The sequence below is a fragment of the Molossus molossus genome, unplaced genomic scaffold, assembly GCF_014108415.1.
Source record: "Molossus molossus isolate mMolMol1 unplaced genomic scaffold, mMolMol1.p scaffold_m16_p_18, whole genome shotgun sequence".
Classification (NCBI taxonomy): domain Eukaryota; kingdom Metazoa; phylum Chordata; class Mammalia; order Chiroptera; family Molossidae; genus Molossus; species Molossus molossus.
In genome coordinates, this window is record NW_023425353.1 from 39,058,814 (window position 1) to 39,083,813 (window position 25,000).

Here is a 25,000-nt window from a genome sequence, read left to right on the forward strand (position 1 = left end):
GACACTGCGCACCTTCAAAGAGCTTGAGTGGAAAGAGAGACAAACTATTTTCAAGAAAGAGGTCTGATATGTTTTTAGGAACACAGAAAAGGGAGACTAATTTCAAGGGGAAAGAACAGAGAGAATCTGATAAAGATAATAGCGCCTGGCACTTTTGAAAGAATGAATAGGATATTTCCCTGGCCAAAAAGCAGGGAAAAGCATTACCATGTGGAGGAACAGCATGTAAAAAGGCCCAGGAGTAGGCGAGTTATCTATAGAATTCTTCTCAAGGCTCCCACTCCCCGGGGATTAGAGAACACCCACCTCTAATGGGCAGCTACATAGCATATCTGAGAGCCTAAAACTCCTTGCCGGATGGAGGAGGCTGACATAGTGTATGAATGGAGTTGCCAACATTCGACATTCATTCAGATCCACTTCACCAAACCAAATGGGCCTAATTAATCACCAAAGATTAGAGAAAACAGTTCAGGCACACATGTAACACATTAATAGCTTTACTGGAAACACATGAGGCCATTTGGAAGGCTTCTGAAATCAGGATCCCCAGCAGGGATCCAGGGGATATGAGGAGCATCCATATTTTACCCTGAGTCATGGGGAAATGCTAAGCTAGGATACATTAGTTTCCAATCACAAGAAACATGGGTGAAGTGTGTTATAAAATGCAGAGTTTATGCAAATTTTAAGGTAGTATGAAAGACTTCAAAACAAATTCAAATATTTCCCCAAGTTTGTACAAAGGACTGGTTCATAAAAAATGTTTACGCGGCACAAATAAATTAAGTGTCATGAACCCGGTCCTAGTCCTTGATCTACCATAATTAGCTATGTGACCTTGGACAAGCCTCTGGCCTCAGTTTCCTCAGCAACAGAGCAGGAATCAATGCTGCTAAGCTTTCTTCCTGTTTCAACACAGTCTTGTCCTCAATTACTGATTTCTGTATTTGTCTCATGTTCAGGCCTATGTTACCTTTTTACTCTGAGCAGCCAGGAGGATGCACTTGTCTGTTTGTTTTCCTGTTTGTTGGAAAATGACCAAATTCAAATGAACTGGAATAGTTTAAAAACTTGCATTTTTTAAAAAATTTTTTCTTAGGAAAAATAATGTTATGATCACGCTTAAATCTTTCCTGTTCCTGCAAAAGTAAAATTGTGGAGAAAAGTATACAAAAACACAGTTGAAGTCCATAGGGAACTATGATTCAGTGTACATTCATCTGTACTTAGTTGTTATTAACATTTAATTACTTGGACTTTGGACTTGCCAGCATGGTCCTAGTCACTGATAAGGTAGTCATGATAATCCCTGAGAAACTTCAAGCAGAGAGATAGTGTTGAGAGGGAATCCCAGTGTGACAAGAGAAAATGGGTGCTGTAATTCCTTCTGCAAACTCCCATCAGCACCAGAAAAGGAAATCTCAAGAATAGAGTACTTTAAACACAAACCAAGTGATCTGCTCAAGGTTCAAAGCTTTACTATAGTTTGAATCAGCACCTTTGGTAATTCTCTCAACCACCTTTATTCCTGGGTGTCCAGTTGTGGTCTATAGGAACAAGTTGTATACCAAAGACAGGAGACTGGAGGACGGGGTGGGGAGTACAGCACAGGGATTTACATTAACATCCTTGTTTATTTAATGAACAGAAAGACATTTCCTGAAAGGATATGGACAACTCTCGAACCTCAACCCTCACTATTAAAAAACTCCCCATGGTCCATGAGCTAGAGGGACCTACAGGGTCCATGAGCTAGAGGGACCTACAGGGTCCATGAGCTAGAGAGACCTATGGCTATATAAGCTGCTGGAGGTCATGGGACAATGTTTATTCCTGGGACTGAGCTGGGAGAGGCTCTTGGCTTAGACAGAAGGGAGGAAAGGGAGAGGAAGAAAGTGCTGGGGAGGAGGATTTACCTTGGACAGAGAAAGAGCTAACTGGACCCTAAGGAGGGAGAATTAGAAACAGTCTTGTATCCAGTTGAGGTAAGGGAAAATTGAAAAAACTAGGGGAAGGACACAGAAGAGAATAGTTGTGTAACCTGGGACTGACCCCAGGAGCTTGAGTCTAGTTTTGGCTCCTGCCATTTCCAATGGTCCCACCAAGACCACCGTGAAGCAGCTGACTCTTCCTGGACACCCAGGAAGCATTAGGGGCTGGCACTGGACTGAGGGTGTTGGATGGCAGAGTGGGACTAGGGAACCAGGCATATGGGAAAGTTAATGCCTAGTAGTTTAAAACAGTCACTTTAAAGACTATGTGGTTTAGAACAAGTCACTTCATCTCTGACCTTCCCTTCCCTCCTCTGGAAATGTAGATTATCATTATTAATTTGTAGGATAGTTGAGATCATAACACTCCACAAACTTTAACATTGATGCACATCATCTGGGGAATCTTATTAAAAATGCGGAGCCTGGTTGATTAGATTGGGGGATGGAGCTTGAGACTTGTCATTTCTCACCTGGGTGATGTTGATGTAGCTGGTCCCGGGACCACATTTTTAGTGGTGAGGGGTTAAGATGACAAGGCCAGAAAAGAACATAGCATGGTGGTTGGAACATCATAGGCTTTCACCAAAAGGAAGCTACCGAATTTAATAAACAGTTACTGGGCGTAGGTGCCCTCTTAAGGAACTTGAGAAGATGGTGATAACAATGGCCTACATGGAGTATGCACATGGAAGGTGTCCGAGGTCCCTGAAGGCACTCTCTCTTACAATTCCCACAAGAAACCTGAGTTTATCGCTGTTTTATGGGTGAATAAAGTGAGGTCCCAGTGCCAAATAACACGTCCAGATAACGTAAGAGACACAGCCAGAGTTTGAAGCCTCATTGCCTGATTCCTTTCTCGGTCGCTGATTCTGGCTTTCGGGGAGTAACAGTCGAACAGAAAGCAGCCTCAGTAAGGTGGTACCCATGGCCTCTGAAAGGGCCTGACTGCATAACCCAGTATTTTCTTAAAAATAAAATAAAATAAAAACACATAAATACATCCTCCTGCAACTCCTCTGAATTCTGAAATTATACCAAAAAAATTTTTTTTAAATCTCTTTGTCCTTCCTTTTAATATAAGGGTGGGCAAAAGCAGTTTTACACTTGCAATACAAATAAGTAATACAATAATTAATAAATAATAATACAAACACAAAGCTCTGTTGTGTATACTCACAACCGTAAGCCTATTTTTGCCCTCCCCTGTATTTTCATCTTATAAATTCGATTTTATTTTTTGTTTGTGATAGTCAGAAATCCAAATCTATTCTTTGGATTTTTATAAAGAACAATACACCGAAATAAAAATGGGGCCAGTTCATAGATCTACCTCATAATATTATTGTAAAGATAAAATGAATTAATTCTTGACCAGCCGGTGTTGCTCAGTGGTTGAACATTGACCCACACACCAAGTGGTCGCAAGTTCTATTCCTGGTCAGGGTACATGCCCAGGTTGTAAGCCAAATCCCCTGTGGGGGGCATGCAGGAGGCAGCCAATTGATGTTCTCTCTCATTGATGTTTCTCTCTCTTGCTCTCTCTCTTCCCCTTCCTTTCTAAAATCAATAAAGAAAAAAAAATTAAAAATGAATTAATTTGCCCTAGCCGGTTTTGCTCAGCGGTTAGAGTGTCGGCCTGCAGTCTGGAGAGACCTAGGTTCGGTTCCTGCTAAGGGCACATATCTCAGTTGCAGTTTGTCCCCGGCCCTGGTTGGGTCATGTGGGTGGCAACCACTCGATGTGTCCCTTTCACGTCGATGTTTCTCTCTTTCTCTCTTCCTCTCTCCCCCTCCCTCTCTATCTGAACAAAATATTGAAAAAATGTCCTTGGGTGAGGATAAAAAAAAATAAAATAAATGAATTAATTCATGGAAAGAACTTTGAAATTCTAAACTCTCTTCCTATTTTTTACTTCTGAATTAAAATCTCATTGCTAAGGGAAATTCTAAACCTTGAGCAAGTTATTTAACTTCTCTGTCTCAGTTTCATCACCTGAAAAAATGAGCCCATATTAATAGTTATCTCATTGGGTTGTAAGGATTAAATGAATCAATAAGTGGGAAGATTTTAGAACAGAGCCTGACTTAATAAACATGAGCTGTTTCTTACATATTGTTTCAAAGAAACATATGCCAAATATTTTTTAAAAAAATTAAATTTGATATCTGGCACACATTTGCATTTTTCCTGTAATCCTCTGGTTTATAACTTTTCAAAAATCAGATGAATGTAGCAATGTTTTGAGAAACAAGGCAATTGCCCTGACTGTTTTGGCTCAGAGGTTAGAGTATCAGTTCGCAGACCAGAGTCACAGGTTTGATTCTGATCAGGGGTACATGCCTCGGTTGCAGTCATGCCCTGGTCAGGGTCATGCAGGAGGCAGCCATTCAATGTGTGTCTCTCCCTCTCTCTTCCACTCTGTCTGAAAATAAATGGAAAAATATCCTCAGGTGAGGATTTAAAGAGAGAGAGAGAGAGAGAGAGAGACAAGGCAATTGGGTACTTCTTGACAATAGGATTAGGACAAATAATCCAAATGCTATAATATTGTTTTATTTAGGGCTGTGAGGAGTCAATGTATGGCTTAAAAAATCTTTTCAATATGCCCACAGCCTCCAAGCATGTTTAAATGGACTGAGAAGTTAGGGCATCTGTTTATATAATTGTTTGAAGTTGCATAACCGTCATTATGCCAGAAGCATCTGGGTGTTGTTCTGAAAAATAAAATAACATAGAAGGTGAAAAACAAAATTGCCACAAATAGTCAAAGAAAGCCGTGAGGCAGATAATTCAAAAGAAAAATCAAATGATATTCACATTTTCCTAACTGGATTCCCCTAAAGATAGAGCACCAGGTAGGGAGGTTAAGAGCTGCAATATGCCCATTTGTGAAGAAATGAAGATTTTTCTGAAAGGCCCCAAATCGGGGGTTGTCATTTTTACAATTTCTCTCCTTGCTAATATCACCAAAAATGAGGTCATTTATTACATTTGAGCTGGCAAGCACCATTTAACATGCTTTCTAAATTGTTAAATTTAAGGAAAAGAGTGATTTCCCAGCATTCTGGAGCAAGCATATGTCCAAGTATGGGATTTTAACACTCCATTGACATCAATGGAAAGATCTTCCAACACAAAATCAACAAGAAAACAGTAGCCTTAAATGACCCACTAGATCAGATGGATTTCATTGATATGTTCAGAACATTTTTTCCCAAAGCAACAGAATATACATTCTTTTAAAGTGCACATGGAACATTTTCTAGGTTAATCCACATGTTAGGACACAAAACAAGTTGCAATAAATTTAAGAAGAATGAAATCATATCAAGACTCTTCTCTGACCATAATGATATGAAACTAGAAGTCAATCACAAGAAAACAACTGAAAAACACACAAAAGCATGGAGGCTAAATAAGATGTTACTAAACAATGAATGGAATAACAATGAGATCAAGGAAAAAATGAAAAGATACCTTGAAACAAATGAAAATGAGAATACAACAACCCAAAATCTATGGAATACGCAAAAGCAACGCTAAGAGGGGGAAAACAGCATTACAGGCCTACCTCAAAAAACAAGAAACATCTGCCCTGGCCGGTTTGGCTCAGCGGTTAGAGCGCCCGCCTGCGGTCCGGAGAGACCCGGGTTCGGTTCCCGCTAAGGGCATGTACCTTGGTTGCAGTTTGTCCCCCGTCCTGGTTGGTCGTGCGGGTGGCAGCCACTCGATGTGTCCCTTTCACATCAATGTTTCTCTCTCTCTCTTCCTCTCTCTCCCTCCCACTCTGTCTGTACAAAAAATGGAAAAATGTCCTTAGGGGAGGATAAAAAAAAACAAAAAAAAAACAAGAAACATCTAAAATAAACAATCTAATTTTACATTTAAAGGAACTAGAAAAGGAAAACTAACATAGCCCAAAGTGAGTAAAAGAAAGGAAATAATAAAGACCAGAGCATAAATAAAGGAAATAGAGTCTAAAAAGGCAATATAAAAGATCAATTGAACCAAGAGCTGGTTCTTTGAAAAGACAAATGAGAATGACGAACTTTTAACTAGACTCATCAGGAAAAAATAGAGAGGACCCAAATAAATAAAGTCAGAAACAAAAGAGAAGAAATAACAACTGACACTAAAAAAATACAAAGGGTGGTAAGAAAATATTATAAAAATTTGTATGCCAACAAATTGAACAACCTGAAATAAATGGATAAATTCCTAGAAACATACGATCTTCCAAAACTGAGTCAGGAAATATCAGAGAATCTGAATAAACGGATTACTACTAGTGAAATTGAAGCAGTTATAAAAAATCTCCCAACAAACAAAAGCCCTGGACCACATGGCTTCACAGGGAAATTTTAACAAACATTCAAAGAACACCTATCCTTTACAAACTATTCCAAAAAATTCAAGAGGGAAAACTCTCAAACTCATTTTATGAGGCCAGCCTTATCCTAATTCCAAAATCAGATAAAGACACTACAAAGAAAGAAAATTACAGGCCAATATCCCTGATGAACATAGATACTGAAATTTTCAACAAAATACTAGCAAACGAGATCCAGCAATACACTAAAAAGATCAGCTCAGCTGGAGTGGCTCAGTTGGTTGAGAGTCATTCTATGCACCAAAAGGATATCACTTTGAATCCTGCACATACCTGGATTACCAGTTTGACCACTGTTGAGGAATGAATGGAGAACAGCTGATTAATGTTTCTCTCTCACATCAATGTTTCTCTATCTCCCTCTCTCTCTCCCTCCCTCTCTCCCTCATTCCCTTCCTCCCTTTCTGTCTAGGCATGTCCTCAGGTGAGAATTTAAAAAAGAAATCATTAAAAAAAAAAAAAAGACCATACTCCATGATCAAGTGGAGTTTATTTCAGGGATGCAAGGTTGGTAAAATATCTGCAAATCAATAAATGTGAAACATTGCATAAACAAAATGAAGGATAAAAACCATGTGATCACATCAATAGATGTAGAAAAAGCATTTGATAAAATTCAGCATCCATTTATGATAAAAACTCTCAGCAAACTCTCATTGTAAGACCATATATGAGCCTGGCCAGTGTGGCTCAGTGGTGGAGCATTAATCCATGCACCAAGAGGTCACCAGTTCGATTCCCAGTTAGGGCACATGCCCAGGTTGTGAGCCGAATCCCCAGTGGGGGGCATGCAGGAGGTGGCCAATCGATGTTCTCTCTCATCGATATTTCTATCTCTCTCTCCATTTTCCTTCCTCTCTCTCTTTCTCTAATATCAATAAAGAAAAAATTTTTTTTAATATACCATGTATGAAAAATCCAGTCAATATCATACTCAATGGGCAAAAACTGCAAGTGTTTCCTTTAAGATCAGGAACAAAACAAGGATATCTGCTTTTACCTTATTGGAATTCTTAGCCACAGCAATCAGACAAGAAGAAGAAATGAAATGCATCCAAAAAATAAAATATTTAGGAATAAATTTAACCAAGGATGTAAAAGACCTGTACTTGAAAAATTGTAAGACACTGAATAAAGAAATTGAAGATACAAATAAGCAGAAGTATATACCGTGGTCATGAAGAGGAAGAATTAACATCAAAATGTCCATACTACCCAAAGCAATCTATAGATTTAATGCAATTTCTATCAAGATACTAATGGCACATTTCACAGAACTAGAACAAATATTCCAAAAATGTGTATGAAACCACAAAAGACCCAAGTACCCACAGCAATCTTGGGAAAGAAGAACGAAGTTGGAGGAATCATGCTACCTGATATCAAACTATACTACAAGGCCACAGTAATCAAAACAGCATGGTACTGGGATAAAAACAGACATATAGATCAATGAAACAGAATAGAGAGCCCAGAAATAAACATATGCCTTTATGGTCAATTAATATTTGACAAAGGAGTCCAAAACATACAATGGGGTAAAGATAATCTATTCAATAAATAGTGATGGGAAAATTGGACAGATATGTGCAAAAAAAAAACAAAGCTTGACTACCTTCTTACACTATACACAGAATAAACTCAAAATGGATTAAAGACTTAAATATTAGACTCAAAATCATAAAAATCCTAGAAGAAAACATAGGCAGTAAAATCTTAGATATTACTCGTAGCAATATTTTTTTCTGATAAATCTCCCCAGGCAAGGGAAACAAAAGAAAAAATAAACTAATAGGACTACATCAAACTAAAAAGTTTTTGCACAATAAAGAAAACCATCAACAAAATAAAAAGACAACCCAATTAATAGGAGAACATATTTGCCAATGATGCATCTGATAAGCGGTTAATATCCAAAATGCATAAAGAACTTCTAAAACTCAACACACACACACACACATACACACACACACACACACAAACACTTCAATAAATTCAATTAAAAAAGAAAAATAAATAAAGAAATAAAAGCAAAGAAAGAGAGAGATTAACTTCATTTTGATAGTTCATGTCAGATATTCTATGAGAATGTGTTACATGGGTTTTGGTTACAAGAGTAAAGTCTGGAGAATAGGTAAATAAATTGTGGTGTATACACACACTAAAATACTTCAGAACCGCAATTAAAAAAAATAACAGGATACCCATATATACAACATCGATGAACAAAAAGAACAGACATGATGTTGAGTGAAAGAAGCCAGGTACGAAAGAGTAATACCATAGTATTCAACTTCTACGAAGGTCCAGAACAGGTCAGACTAATTGATTGTGATAGAAGTCAGCAGAGCAGTGACTCTGGGGAATGTATGGTATGGGAAGGGACATAAAAAAAATTTACAGGATGCTGAAAATATTTAGTATCTTGAAACAAATCTTGGGGTTAAGTTCAAGCATATATAAAAACCCAACCAGCTCTTCACTAAAAATTGGCACCCCTTACCTGCTTTTCTATATGGATATGTATTTTATACGCCAAGTGAAAAAAGAAAATTACATTCTGTGGACCCCCCATGATACAATTTAGGCTAGTGGTTAAGGATAGGCTCTGAAAGCAGATAATATCAGTCTGCCACTAACTAGATACTTGACTTTCAATGACAGACTTAACCTCCCTAAGCCTCGGTTTTCTTATTTCTGAAATGGAGATACATACAATAAACCTACATTATAGAGTTTTGGAGATAATTAAATAAGATAATGTTTATGAGGCATGTAGAACAGAATAAGTGCTCAAGAATGGCCAGCCAGCACGAATAGTAGAGTCCATAATGAGACACACACACCTCCATGCATACACAACAATTTCCAGGAAATTCTTTCCCTGAACAGCTTTCATATCTCATATGATCCTTGATGGAGGGATAAGGACCATGTACTAACCGCCCCAGTTCCCCTGGCCCTCCTAAGAAGTTCCTCCACATACCACCAGTGCGTCTGGGAGGTTGTGCTCCTCTGTGAAGGTGATGACGGCAGGGATAATGTCCAGCGCACTGAGCTCCAGTGTGGCCGTGCTGATGGAATCCACATCATGGGCCCAGCCCGCCTGGAAGAACACAGCCACCTTCCTCATGAGAAGGCCTGAGCGCACACGTTTGAATATGTGTCTTGCCACAAACCTCATGGCGTTCCCAAGGTTCCTGTTGCCAGATGACCTTTCCAGAGGGATTTTCCTGACTGCCTGAAGGAGTGCAGGCTTTCCCTTAGAGTCCGAGAAGCGAATCAAGTGATCTATTTTTTTGTTGTATGAAACGATGGCCACTCGGGCACCCGTTGGGCAGTTGCTCTCACTTATTTCCATCTTCATCAACAGAGACAATAAAATGTCTCTCATCCTCTCGAAATCCAACTCAGAAACATCATTTGACATGTCCAAGGCAAAGACCACTTCAGTTGGGAACACTGGGCACTTGGAAACACCTTAACACATGAATACATAGATTAAGATCTTGTGCAACGCCCCTAGCAAGTCAAGATTTGAGAGAATAAGAAGAAATATTAATTACCTGTTGAGCAAGCTGGAAGGGAAATTATTTTGGAGAGAAAAGAGGACATTGTTAGTTTACATAAGTAGTGGTATGTTGTCCCTATGAGTGCTTCAGAATGAAAAATCGTCTCCTCTGGGAAATCCAGGGGCTGGCCTTCTCCAGCTCCTGCCTGAGTATGGCAGAGACCTCTAATTGCTCCCTATGTTCATTCTCCCTTTTTTCTATAGTAAGAGAATCCCAATCTCTGGCTGGGCACACAGCTGCCTGGAACAGAATTCCTGTGCCTGTGGAGCAACCATCTTACTAAGTTTCAGATAATAGAATAAGAAGTGTGGTAGAGCCCTGGCCGGTTTGGCTCAGCGGTTAGAGCGTCGGCCTGCGGTCCTGAGAGACCCGGGTTCGGTTCCCGCTAAGGGCGCGTACCTCGGCTGCAGTTTGTCCCCGGCCCTGGTCGGTTGTGCCCTGGTCGGTTGTGCGGGTGGCAGCCACTCGATGTGTTCCTTTCACATCGGTGTTTCTCTCTCTCTCTCTGTTCCTCTCTCTCCCTCCCACTCTACCTGAACAAAAAATGGAAAAATGTCCTCGGGTGAGGATAAAAAAAAAAGAAAAAGAAAAAAAGAAGTGTGGTAGATACAACTTCAAAAAAGCATCATTTTCCTTTCCTTTCCTATTCTTGCCAGTGGAAGCTTCACAGACATCTCAGACCATGAGGTAATTTGAGAAGCACTGCACCCTCTCCCCAGTGGCAGAGCAAGAAAATATGAAAAGCCTGCATCCCTGAACCCCTTGGAGCTCCATATTATGGAATGGCTACTTCCAGGCTTTGAGAAATACATTTGTGTCATTGCTGTTGAGCACCAAGCTCACATGTACTGAACTTAAATCTAACTAATACACTATTCTAAAGTTAATATATAATAATATATTATAAATACATATAATAAATTGTATATATAGTACATATAAATGTGTGTATGCAAGTAATATATTTTATGGAAAATATTATAAGACAAAAAATTAAAATTATCCTTAATTCATCATAAGTTCCACAACTTAGAGTTTAGGATATGTCCTATTCTGAACCTTTTTACACTTAGTATACAACAGGCATTTGTTGTTTTAGAGCAATGGCACCTATTCTACTAAAAGATGTCTCATGGTTTCCTCTACCAACATCCCTATGTGATGAGCATACTTGCACATGTCTCTGTGCGTATTTTTCCAGTTGTAGCCCTATAGAAATCTCAATCATATGGCTTTTGATGTGCATTGTCTAACTGTACTTCAGAAAAGTTGTACCAATTGACAATCTTCCCTACAATGAATACTTTTATACATTTCCCAAATTTGGTATGTGGTGTTTTTGTTATTTGAAATGCATTTCCAGCCCTGGCCAGTTTGGCTCAATAGTTAGAGCTTCAGCCCGTGGACCAAAGAGTCACAGGTTGGATTTCTGGTCAAGGGCACATACCTTGGTTGCAGTTCAATCCCCAGCCTGATCAGGGTCATGCAGGAGGCAACCACTCGAGGTGTCTCTCTCACATCAATGTTTCCCTCCCCACCTCCCCACCCTCATCTCTTCCTCCCTTCCTGTCACTCTACCTAAAAATCGATTGGAAAATATTCTCAGGTAAGGATAAATAAATAAATAAATAAAATTTCCAATTTGAGAAACACAAAGAATATCTCGTTTGGATATGTTTTCTCTGACTTCTTGTGAGATCAAACATTTTCATGGGTTTATTGTTCATTTGTAGGCTTTCTTCTCTGAATCCTCCATTCATGTATTTTGCCCATTTTCTATCTAAAAGAGTTTTTTACATTTCTGTTTAGCAACTATGAAATATCTGTATTTGTATGAATCATTTGATACAAATACTTGAGTAGCAGCAATTTTATATATCTTGACATTGATAGAGTAAGGAGGCTAGGTTCTTTGCTGGGGTCCATTGCTTATATTGCCATTTTTTTTTCTATTTTTCTGTTTGCTTTTCAACATAAAGAGGTTTTCACTTTTTTTTTAATCCTCACCGGGGGATATTTTTTCATCTGTCTTAGATAGAGGGGGAGGAAGGGAGAGAGGAAGAGAGGGAGAGGGAGAGAGCGAGGGAGAGAGAGAGAAACATCGATGTGAGAGCAACACATCGACTGATTGCCTCCTGCACAACCCTGACCAGAGCCGGGGATGAACTGCAACTGAGGTACTTGCCCTTGACTGGAATCATACCCACCCCTGTTTGGTCTGTGGGCTGTCACTCTAACCACTGAGCCAAACTGGCCAGGGCAAGAGGTTTTCACTTTTTATATGGCCAACTCTGACACTCTTTTCCTTGGTGGTCAAGATGATGGTATTATTCTTTATGATTTCTAGGAAATAGGATTTCATAATCTCCCTGGGCAGCAACTGGATGGGAATGAACAGAATATGTATGCACTAGATAGAGTAAGAGGGGTAGGATGATTGTGGAGAAAACCCAAGCTCCCAAACTATGCAATTTGCAAAATCAGTGTTCTCTCCCTATTTCCAGTAAGTGAATAAATGTGTTGATAAAAGGTTACAAATATCCTGGAATACATTGAAGACAGTGAAAAAATTACAATCTGAGAATGTAGTAACTTAAGATTTGATTATTCATAATTCCATATTTAAAACATAAGTGTATATAAAATAGGACACATTTCTTCTTGAAAGCTCACCATTGATCCCTCCTGCTTAAATTGATAAAATTAAAAGAACAAAGCTTCTCTTTGCTTGTTTTGGGATAAGAAGCACTAAGATGCAGACATGCAGGAGTGCAATCATCATTGCATTACATGAGGTTCCATACTGTACAGTAGAATTTTCTCCACCACTGAGATGACATGCCTTTTGATCATTTCATTTCTAAGACCACACTGAGGAAGATTAATTACCCAAGGGGGGGGGGGGGGGAATGAGCTAAATATATTCATTTACAGGAACCTTTCATGATGGACAATGGCACCTCCCAAACCTCAGTCAAATCCATGGTGACTTATGTCCCCAATCCATGATTCATCCCCATTTCACACCACTGGCTCCTTTTGAGCTTTTCCAAACAACTTACGGCAGTTTTCTCGTGTGAAATTGATGATTTCACAAGGCTGTTAGAAACAGAGAAAGAGAGAAAAAAGAAAAAATTATTTCATTTGAAGTATATTCCTCCTCACCCTTGTGACTTAGAAATCTCATATGGATATTATCTGTGCCTATTCAAAGCTTTTTAAGCTGCCACAGAAAACATAAAAATTGTTATAGCAATAAAATTATACAGCAGTTATATTTATGGGTCCAATGGATATTTTAAAATATTGTACATATAATATAGTGCCCATATTACTAGAAATAGGTAGATAAAGGAATTCATTTTTTTTTTCTCTTTTATTCTCTACCTCACAAAGCAAAGAAATCAAATCTGATTTTGAAGAAGTTTAAATCCAGGAATCTCAATATAGAGGGCAGAGAAATTACTTCAAGTTTTGGATCTCTATATTAGCAATTCCTGGTACACTTCTTTAGAATGACTGCAAGGCAGGGTCTCCTGACCCCTCCCCTAGAAGACTACTTCACTCCTTTAGTCCCTTCCTGTCTGTCTGTTCTTCCCTCAACCCACCACTTCCTGCTACTCAGTCGTCCTCACTTCCTCCCCAATCCCACAATAGTATTTCTGAACTTGGAAAATGAAAAACCACCATAACTTTTGAGATTGTTTTCAGGTGTGCCATGAGACACAAAGGTCAGTGTTGGCTTATAAATACTTTATAAGCAATTTTTGAACTTGACAAAAAAGCATATTGTGTAGGGGAGTGGCCTCAGTCTTTCTTTTCATGTCAACTCGTATTGCTCAAAAGCATCTATAGTCCCTCCAGGATTTAAAATATTATTCTACTACATTTATTTGATTTGGTTAGAACATTTCAGAGTCAAGTCTATAAACTTAAAGTACTAACAAAATTGTAAGAGGCAAAACTAAAGAATCTTTATAGATTTCTGTTTTGTCGAAGTAGAAAGCTTTGTGTTCTGAAAAGAATAAAGTTTAGAATTAAAATCTTTACCTACCATCATATCTGCCAAGCCTCTGGGACCCTTGATGCCCTAGAAAGAAGAGAAACATGTTTAAAATAAAAAATTCTGAGGTCCAATAGTGTTATCCTGAATTGACAAGAGGTTCTGATAAAGTTCACCACAGTACATAAACTACGTTCTGCCCTTTGCTCCCAGCCCCGGAGTTCTGTCTGACTCCTTAAAGAAGGAGGTCAGAGTGCTTAGGAGGTGTGTCCCAGGACTTGGGAGTCCAGGATGCCCAGGCACATGGTACATAACTTTAGAAGATCAAGTAATTTTGAGACGAAGCCACAATTTAGGATAAAATTCAGGAAAAGGCCAAGATCTCAGGACCATTTTATAGGCAGTTCTAGACTAGAACCCAGTCCTCCTCTACCCTTTCTCCTTTGGCCACCCACCCCCATGCTAGCTCTCTGCGAAGGAATGAACAAATCTTCCTGGGTTTCAGAATAGAGCTGCCTTATTTAGACTCTACAAGGTAGTAATTTGTGACTTTAGGCAGGTTACTATAAACTTCTCAACCTTTGTTTCCTCATCTGAAAAATAGGCATGGGTAGTTCTGTTTCTAAGATTTTTTTTAATTCTATGACTTTGTTGTACTTCTCCAATAAGCCCTACACTGCAGTGACACCACCAGGTTCAACCCACCGCTAACTCACTGTGCAATCCCTCATGGAATGACAGCCTAGTGACCTAGGATGAGCCATGGAGCAAAACAACAATAGCCCCAAGTCTTTCCTTTCATACCAAATGACCTTCCAGGGAATTTAAAAAATATCTGTGGGCTTGCAACATTGTCAGTTCAATTAAGATTATATAAATGTCCTATTATGTTAGTATTTCCTTCTAGTTTTGGCATACATGTTGTTGCTCATCTTGTTTACACTGATAAACTTATTCTCCCATGAGTTTAATGTATTGTTTTATGTATTTTGACAGACTCATACATCTTCAGCCACTCTAATATCTGCCCCATCTTCAAACAAACCATTTATATTGAATAAATATACTCTATAAGGAGTTAAAGCGAATGTAAAGCAAATCTGACCCATTTTCTAATAGATCCTCTGTGTGTCCCAAATGTTTATTTTTTTCTTAGAGATGTCTCTTATAAATCTTTATTCATTTTACATAAAGGTTGAAAATAAGAGAAAGGAGAGGAGTTCATGTTACCCGTGGTCCTGGAGGGCCTTGGTCACCTGGAGTTCCAACAAATCCTGGATAGCCAGCATTACCCTAAAAATGACCAATCAAAAGAATAAGCTTCCATCCTTGAATATAACTTGATTAAAACCAACACTTTGAGGTATCAAGTTGTCATTATATCTAAGATACAGTGAGTCTGCTATATACCAGTTAGTTCATGAACTGTTATCAATGGAGTGAGACACAGAGACTAGAAGGAGAGGGGATCTCTTTATGAGAACCATTTAAATCCCCCCTACATACCTAATTCTCGCCAACATGTACACATGCACACAAACACACCCTTCCAAACAGCCTTAAAGAATGTCATATTTAGTTGAGCCTCCTGGTCATATAATTAAAAGAGTACATAAAGTATGCATTGAAGACATGGCATCAAGAGAAAGAAAAAGCTCCTCCACCACCTTCTGGTCTTCAGTTTATGAGAAAAGTTATATGCTAATCATGGATTCACTGCTCATCTTACAGGTATGTGAACTGACACGGTATTATCTGCATGTGATTGATATTTTATCTTTTTTTTTTATTTGAAATCAGAGAGGTAAGTTTAGCTGAGCAGAACAGTTTTAGCTAGCAGCAAGCCAAGTTAGACATAGATCAAATTTTTCTTTATGACTTTGTCAGTGTATGACAATAGCAATAATTGAGTTCCTAGAAAATATACATTCTCTTTCCTTTCTTCTCTTCTTCACTGAACATTGGTCCATGTCCTTTTCCCAGAGGCCTTGCTCTCAAATGTCTATCAGCTAAACACTACCAAGGTTTTAGATAACCACAGGGTTATTCTTTCCAAAAAGAACTGCCAGTAATTGTGGCTCTTCAAGATTGAATGTTCAGAAACTGAAGAAATTGATTTTTAATGGTAGACCCTATAAAGCACAGTGAAAGTATGACTCAAAGTCCACCAAGATGGCAGCCACATTCTTGAGAGTGTAGTCTTAAAAAGCTAAGAGAAAAATAAGGCTTGAAAGAATTGCAAAGAAACAGTGTTTGCTCTGCAGCTAAAATAATACCCTTCCAAATGATATCTGGGCTTACCAAAGACAGAGGTGCCTCCAAACTTATTTTTTTAAAGGTTGATATTACATAACTAAAACTCCAACTTGGATTTTCTGTTATGGTTTGGGGAGCTGCATTTGCATTCAGAAGATAAATGAGAGTGGAATTAAGTGGGAAAGTGAAGTATCCCAAGGAAAGTGTGAAATGTGCCTGCTTACAGAAGACATGGGCTTCCTGCTAAGAAGTCCATTAAACCAATGGAAATATGCCCCTATGAGTAGATGTAGGATGTAGGCCTTTATAGATCTTGGGAAATTCCTTTGATTCTTACCCTCTTCCCTCTGATTCCCTTTGCCCCCTCTTCTCCTCGGTGGCCCAGATCACCATCTTCTCCCTTAAAAGAATTGAAAGCAAAATCTTGAATGTAAAGAAAAATATACAAACAAATAACACATGCTGCATACCAGTTGCCAGGCCCAGAAAGATATTTTCTTACTTTTGTGCCAGGATAGCCAGGAAATCCAGGTTCACCCTAGTGTCAGAAATGAGATAAGGTTTTGATTTAATGTCATGTGATTAAGTATTTTTTTGACATTCCTCAGAGAAAAATAAAAAATTATAACTTTGAAGAAGACTCAAAACAGATGCCAGAAAAATAAAAACAACTATATCAAGAGTTATCATGAGCTACTCCGAAGTGACCATATTTTATTCCTGTAATTCATCGTGAAACAATTTGCAAATGATTATTACAAATTCTACCACCTCCTTGATATATTGTGTAATAAAACCGCCTTAAGAATTTTTAGATATCGGCTTAAAAATCAGAGGTCTGATCCCATGGAAACCAAAAGGAAGAGCACCAAATTGACTGTTGTGAAGCAGGTTCTCATTGTCAGATCAAAGGAACAAAACAAAACAATTATTCATTCAACAAATATTTATTTATTACTTCTGTGTGCCAGGCATGTCTCTAAGCACTGGGAATTCAGCAGTGAACAAACAGAACAAAGACCATAGCTATCATGGAACTTACCACATGTGAGGAAGAAATGTATAATACATCAGAAAGAGATGAATGCTATTCCAAAAAGGGAATTAAGGGATGAAGAATGACACAGGTGAATGAGGGAATGGGGTAACTATTTTATATAAGGTGGTCAGACAAAGCCTTTTGGTAAAGGTAGCATCTGGGCAAAGACCAGCATAAATTGAGGAAGCAAGCCAAGCAGATATCTGAGAGAAGAGCATTCCAGTCAGAGGAAAGAACATGTAAAAATCCCCAAGGCAAGAGTATGAATGTATCTAAGGCTTGAGGAACACTGAAGCAGGATGGGGTTGGAGTGGGGAGAACAGGAGGAGACACACTAAGAAAGTTCAAAGAGGGGCTAGATGCTGTAGAGTCTTGTAGGCCTTGTGAACAGTGGGGTTACTTCTGAAAGATATGAGGAGCCAAAAATGGGCTTTGAAAAAAAGGAGTTGACATGATTTGACTATGTGTTTAAAGGAAGGCTCTGGCAATCCAGCACCCATTTTTGATACAAACTCTCAGCAAAGTAGGAATAGAGGGATCATACCTCAACATAATAAAGGCCATATATGACAAACCTACAGGCAACATCATACTCAATAAACAAAAACTAAAAGCCTTTTTCTTAAGAAAAGGAACAAGATGGGGATGTCCACTTTTTGCACTCTTATTCAACATAGTACTAGAAGTCTTAGCCACAGCAATCAAACAAGATGAAAAAATGAAAGGCATCCAAATTGAAAAGGAGGAAGTGAAACTGTCATAATTTTAAGAAGACATGATATTGAACATAAAAAACCCTAAAGACTCCAAAAAACTATTAGATTTAATGGATGAATTCAGCAAAGTAGCAGGATACAAAATTAATATCCAGAAATTGACGGCACTCTTATACAGCAATAATGAACACTCTCAGAAAGAGAAACCAAAACGCAATCCTATTTACCATTGCAACAAAAAAATTAAGATACTTAGGAATTAACTTAACCAGAAGGAAAAAGATCTGTTCTCAGAAAACTACAGGACATTGAAAAAAGAAACAGAGGAAAACAAAAAAATGGAAGTGTATACCATGTTCATGGATTAGAAGAATTAATGCCATTGGAATGATCATACTACCCAAAGCAATATATAGATTCAAGGCAATCCCTATTAAAATACCAAAGGCATACTTCACAGAACTAGAACAAAAACTCCAAAAGTTTATATGGAACTAAAAAAGACCCTGATTAGCCACAGCAATCTTGAAAAAGAAGAATAAAGTTGGAGAGATCACAATATCAGACATTAGGTTGTACCACAAAGCCACTGTAATTAAAACAGGCTGGTACTGGCACAAGAGAAGGCATACAGATCAATGAAACAGAACAGAGAAACCAGAAAGCAACCCAAGACAGTATGCCCAATTAATATTTGATAAAAGAGGCAAGAGCATACAACGGAGTAAAGACAGTCTTTTCAATAAATGGTGTTGGAAAAATTGGACGGATACATGCAAAAACATGAAACTAGATCACCAACTTACACCCTACACAGCAGTAAACTAAAAATGGTTAAAAACTTAGATATAAGTCATGAACCCATAAAAATCCTAGAATAAAACATAGGCAGCAAAACTGCAGACATTACATAAAGCAGAATTTTTACTGATATATCACCTAGAGCAAGAGAAACAAAGGTAAATAAATAAATAAAATAAATAAATAGAACTACACAAACTTATAAGCTTCTGCACAGAAAAAAAAAAAAAAAGCATCAAAATGAAAAGGGAACCCACTGTATGGGAGAGCATAATTGCCAATGATGTATCAGATAAGGGGTTAATTTTCAATATATATGGAGTGCTCATACAAATCAACAAAAGGAAGACAAAGAACCCAATTAAAAAATGGGTGGAGGAAACTTCCTTTAATATAAGAAATATAAGGAAGCAAAAAAACACCTAATCAGAACAGCAAAAAGAAAAAAGAATCCAAAAAAATGAGGATAGTGTAAGGAGCCTCTGGGACAACTTCAAGCGTGCCAACATTCGCATCTTCGGAGTGCCAGAAGGAGAAGAGAGAGGAGAAGAAATAGAAAACTATTTGAAACAATAATGGCAGAAAACTTCCCTAACTTGGTGAAGGAAACAGACATACACATCCAGGAAGCACAGAGAGTCCCAAACAAGATGAACCTCAAGAGGCCCACACCAAGACACATCATCATCAAAATGCAAAAGGTTCAAGACAAATCTTAAAAGCAACAAGAGAAAAGCAGTTAGTTACCTACAAGGGAGTTCCCATTAGACTGTCAGCTGATTTCTCAAAAGAAACTTTGCAGGCCAGAAGGGAGTGATGAAAAGCAAAAACCTATTCTATCCTGCAAAGCTGTCATTTAGAATTTATGGCCATTTAAAGAGTTTCCCAGGCAAGGAAAAACTAAAGGAGTTCATCACCACCAAACCATTATATGAAATGTTGAAGGGTCTTCTTGAAGAAAAGATTTAAAAATATGAACAAACAAATGGCAATGAATACATAGCTATCAACAATTGAATCTACAAATAAAATGAACAAGCAGAACAGAAACATTCTCATAGATATAGAGAACATTTTGTTGGTTGCCAGATGGGACAGGGGATGGGGAAATGGGTGAAAAAGGTTAAGGGATTAAGAAGAACAAATTGGTTGTTAGACTGACAAACCTCAAAGGGAAGGGGGGTTGGGGGGTGAGAAGAAATAAACCAAAGAACTCATATGCATATATGCATAACCAATGGACACAGACAACATTGTGGGAAAAGGCAGGAGGGGGATGGGAGGGGGAAGGAGGGGGTCAATGAGGGAAAAATGAGGAACATCTATAATACATTCAACAATAAGATTTTTAAAAAAAGAAAAAAAGTTAAAAATGGGCAGAGGACCCATGGAGGAATAGACACTACTCCAAAGAGAACATACAAATGTCTAAGAGATATATGAAAAAATGCTCAATATCTCTAATCATCAGAGAGATGCAAATTAAAATGACTATGAGGTATCACCTCACACCTGCCAAAATGACAGCCATCAACAAATCTTCAAACAACCAGTGCTGGCAAGCATGTGGAGAAAAGGGGACTCTAGTACACTGCTGGTGGGAATGCAGACTGGTGCAGCCACTATGGAAAACAATATGGCGATTCCTCAAAAAATTAAAAATGGAACTGTCATTTGACCCAATGATCCCACTTTTAGAAATATATCCTAAGAAGCCAGAAACACCAATCAGAAAGAATTTATGCACCCCTGTGTTTAAAGCAGCACTATTTACAGTAACTAAGATCTGGGAACAGCCCAAGTGTCCATCAGTAGATGAGTAGATAAAAAAGCTGTGGTACATGTACACAAAATGGAATACTATGCAACTGTAAGAAAGACCTCTTACACTTTGAGATGATATCGAGGGACCTGAGAGTATTATGCTAAGTGAAATAAGCCAGTCAGAGAAAGACAAGTATCACATGATCTCACTTATTTGTGGAATATAATGAACAAAATAAGCTGACAAACAAAATAGAGCCAGAGATATGGAAGTAGGGAAAAGACTAACAAACCTCAGAGGGAAGGGAGGGGGGCCAAGAAGAGATAAACCAAACAACTTACATGCATGTATGCATAACCAATGGACACAGACAACAGTGTGGTGAAGGCAGGGGGTGCAGGAACAGGGAGGAAGGTGTCAATGGGAGAAAAAAAGGAGGGACATCTGTAATATTTGCAACAATAAAGATAAATTTTTTTTTATAAAGAAAGAAGGTTCTGGTTGCTACATGAAGAACTAACTAGGTGAGGCAAGGGTGGAAGCAGAGAGATCAGTTAGGTGGCTATTGCGGTAATTCAGGTGGAAAATCATGTTGCCTTGGCCCAGAGGGTGGCAGCGGGTAAGGTGAGAAGTGATGAAATACTGGATATATTTTGAAGGTAGACTCACCATTATTTGTTGACGGATTAGATTTAGAGGGTTAGAGAAAGAAACTTATTAAAGATGGTGCAAGCGTCCGTCTTGAGCAACTGGCAGGACACAGTCTCCTCCTCTGGGACAGGGCAGGCCGGAGGAGGAGCATGTTGTCAGCGGAATCAGTTTTGACTCATGAATATTTTTTATTTGTTTGTTTTTTGTTAATCCTCGCCAGAGGATATTTTTTTCATTGATTTTTAGAGGAAGTAGAAGGGAGGGAGGGATGCTGGGGAGGGGGAGAAAGAAAGAGAGAAACATCGATGTAAGAGAGACAGATCCATTGGTTGTTTCTCACACATGCCCCGACTGGGGCTGTGGAACAAACCTGCAACCCAGATATATGCCCTTGACAGGGATTCTAACCCACAACCCTTTGGTGCATGGCTGATACTCTAACCATTGAGCAACACCAGCCAGGGCAATTCCCGGATGTTTGATGATATTAAAGGATAACTGTTGATTCTTAGATATGATCATGGTATTGTGGTTATTATATTTTTAAAGAATATTTTAGAGATGCATCTTGAAATATTTATGCATGAAACATGTGATATCTGAGATTTGCTTTAAAAAATGGTGTGTCAGTAAGTGGGTGAGAGTAGAAATAAAATAAAACAAAATTGGTCAAGGGTTTTGCATCGTTTGAGCTAGGTAAAGGATCCATCATGGGAGGTATTGCTATATGTCTTTCCACTTGTATATATGTTTGAATTTTTCCGTAATAAAAGGTTCACAAACCAAAAAGAGAAATGTTGTTTTGGAACATGCCAATTTTAAGGTGCCTATTAGATAAACAAGTGGAAACATTTGGAGTTTAAGAGATTGGTCCAAGCTGGAGAAATGATCACCGGATTGATGGTACTTGATGTCATGGGACTGAAAAAGGTCACCTAAAGAAAGAGTAAAGAGGGAGAAAAATATGAGGAGAGAGCCCTGAATCTTTCCATATTTAGACGTCAAGAACATTTCAGAAGACCCAACAGCCAGTGAAAACTAGGGAAGTGGGGTGTTCTGGAAGATGAGAGGAAAGGGTTCAAGAACAAGCCCACAATCATCTTTGCCAAACGCTGCTGAGAATATGTGGAATATGATGAGGGCAGAGGACTGACCAGCAGAGTTAGCACCATGGGTTTTACCTCAATAAAGTGTGTAGCTGTGTGGGGAGAGCTGAGGGGTGACGGCTCAACTGTCATCAGTTAGAGAGAACCAGAGGGAAGAAAGTGAAGCTCCTCAAACCCAGCACTACTGACATTTGGGACCTAATGGTTCTTTGTTGTGAGGAGCTGTCCCATGGATTATAAGATGAACAGTTGTCTCTAGCCTCTACTGACTAGATGCCTATAGCATCCCCTCCCCCTGTTGTGACAACCAAAATACCACCAGACATTGCCAAATGTCCCCTGGAGGGTTAAATCTCCCCTGAAGGAGAACCATGGGTATAGACCTGCTCCTTTAAAGAGTTTCCAGGGAGAAATGGAGCAATGAAAGTATGTACTTAAGAGAGGGTTTCGTTTTCGTTTTGGGATTTTCTTAGATGAGTTATTCCCACCTCTTTTTCTACTGGGAATGATCTGTGGAAAGGAAAATGTATGAAACAGATCACTCAGAGAAGAGGAGAGTGAACAGACTAAAAAAATGTAATCTGCTGGCCAAGCAGCAATAAGGGCCATTTAAAGTGTGACCATTATGACTTCCCAGGAAAAATTCACGCAGATGTGGAGTGAATCTGCGTGTTCCACAATGTTAAGTGTATCACAATAAGCATCGACTGCCCTTATGCTTAGCTTGGGGCTGGTATGTGGCTCAAAACATGCATATTTGAATTCTACCCAGAATTCCTTGTTATACAAACTCTTCCCTAGAGAAGAAAGGCAGGATGAAGCTCCAGCGAACTAGTTTCCATACTGAGCTCTGTCTAACTAGCTATGTGACCACAGGCAAGTTACCACACTTCCCTGAGTCTCAATTTTCTTGTCTGTAAATTAACAAGGCTGAATTACATGATCACCGCGGTCCCACACTGTTCATTGTTTCACAGATATTTACTAAGGGATCACTATGGTGGGCATTTTCCTGCTCAATACAATGGCAGCCACAAATGAAATAAGAGAATTGCAGGGAAGCCAGCCCAGAGTCCTGACATTGTTGAGCAGCTAAGCATCACTAAACATCCCAGTGATGTATTTTGTGAAGCAATAAATGTAACTTGCAAGCTAAGCACCAATAATAACTGCAGCTATTGATATTTGATTTGCTTCACAAGATTCATGTGACTTCCATGCTTCAAAACCTCTGTCAGTAACCCATTAACTGCATGTTAAAATGCCAGCTTCTTAAATATACTTATTGAGCACCTACTCTGTGCCAGGCTCTGTTTCAGCAAAGCAAAAATGAGTAAGATGCAGTTCTGCTATCAAGCACACAACCTGGGAAGTAGATAAATATGCAGGAATAAATGATAGTAGAACCTCAGTAAATCATAGTATTCTGTAGAAATATGAACAATGTGCTTTGAGAATACAGAATATAAGACAACAAATTCTGTATTCCACAAGGAGAAGTTGACATCTGAGTTGGTTTTAGAAAATGAGTAGAAATTGTCCAAAGGATGGAGATAGGGAAGGACATCCCAAATAGAGGCAAGAGTGTTTTTGCAAAGGCAAGGAATTGGGATCGAACCTGGCTTGCCCAGAGCTGGAGTAGGAATATCTGGTGTAGGTAGAAGAAGAGGTAATGAGTTTGATTTTTAAATAAGGGAGTGACAAAATCGGCTTTTATTTTTTTAAGGAGGGAACTCTGGCATTAGCAACATGTCATAAACATCATGTAGAAACCATTCTTTTATTTTTTTGTGGTACGTGCCCCTAGCAGGAACCAAACCTGGGACTCTCTGGTCCACAGGCCAACACTCAACCGCTGAGCCAAACTGGCCAGGGCTAGAAACCATTCTTGGCATGCCAGTTGAGTAATAACTCTTATTCTAGTAAAATAAAATAAAAGTTATGGTCTTTAGTTCAGAACACTTTATAAGGTAACTCTCACCTTTTTTCCTTTCCTTCCTGGATGTCCATATCCATCAGGACCAAAAAGACCCTAAGAAAATGACACAAAATGAATTGTAGTGTCATCCAGATCAATACTTGTTTGATAATATTTTCTGGACCCTTGGAAAAATCAGCAGTACAAGGAGGTGGGGAAGGCAGAGAGGAGGTACATCCCAGTTTCATAGGATAAACACTAGACTGCCTTCAAAGGATAAGGAGGGAATAGGGTTTAAAGTTTTTAAAGACCATTATATAAATAAGTTTTTTGTATTCTCTTTAATTTTTAATCCCCTCTTCAGCAAGAGTCTGTATCTCAGCATGCTAATACCATGGGTGTAGGAAGCCCAATTACTGTACAAAGTTCTCCTTGGACAAACTTGCTTTCCTTATCAGATAAAGAAACAAAGGAAGAAGTTCCATAATTGATAAATTTCTAGGGCTAAAGACAGACTTTGGGGGAGAGACAATACAGTTTAGCGAATAAGCTTATAGGCTGTAAACCCAGACAGACCTGAATGTTTTATCCCACTTCCAACACTGGTAGTATGAGTGACCTTATGTAAATTACTCCACCTTTCTAAGCTTCAGTTTTCTCATCTGTTAAATGGGGATAATAATATCATCTATCTAGTATGGTTGGAAGGTTAAGTGAGATCGTGCATGGAAAGTCCTTAGCATGATGCCGGGCACAGAGAAAGTACTCGGTAAGTGGTCTATTTGG

The 25,000-nt window shown here is 38.7% G+C and overlaps 1 protein-coding gene across 1 annotated transcript in view; it reads right to left on the reverse strand.

Moving 5' to 3' along the window:
* LOC118633442 (collagen alpha-4(VI) chain-like) overlaps positions 1 to 25,000 on the reverse strand; it is a 116,776-nt gene that overhangs the window by 12,705 nt on the left and 79,071 nt on the right. Inside the window, exons 25-32 of the mRNA XM_036267355.1 lie at positions 24,278 to 24,328; positions 16,721 to 16,756; positions 16,556 to 16,618; positions 15,193 to 15,255; positions 14,014 to 14,049; positions 13,022 to 13,058; positions 9,954 to 9,965; positions 9,374 to 9,867 (exon numbers count right to left, since the gene is read on the reverse strand). Coding sequence (XP_036123248.1) covers positions 9,374 to 9,867; positions 9,954 to 9,965; positions 13,022 to 13,058; positions 14,014 to 14,049; positions 15,193 to 15,255; positions 16,556 to 16,618; positions 16,721 to 16,756; positions 24,278 to 24,328 — 792 coding nt within the window. The remainder of the gene's footprint in view (positions 1 to 9,373; positions 9,868 to 9,953; positions 9,966 to 13,021; positions 13,059 to 14,013; positions 14,050 to 15,192; positions 15,256 to 16,555; positions 16,619 to 16,720; positions 16,757 to 24,277; positions 24,329 to 25,000) is intronic.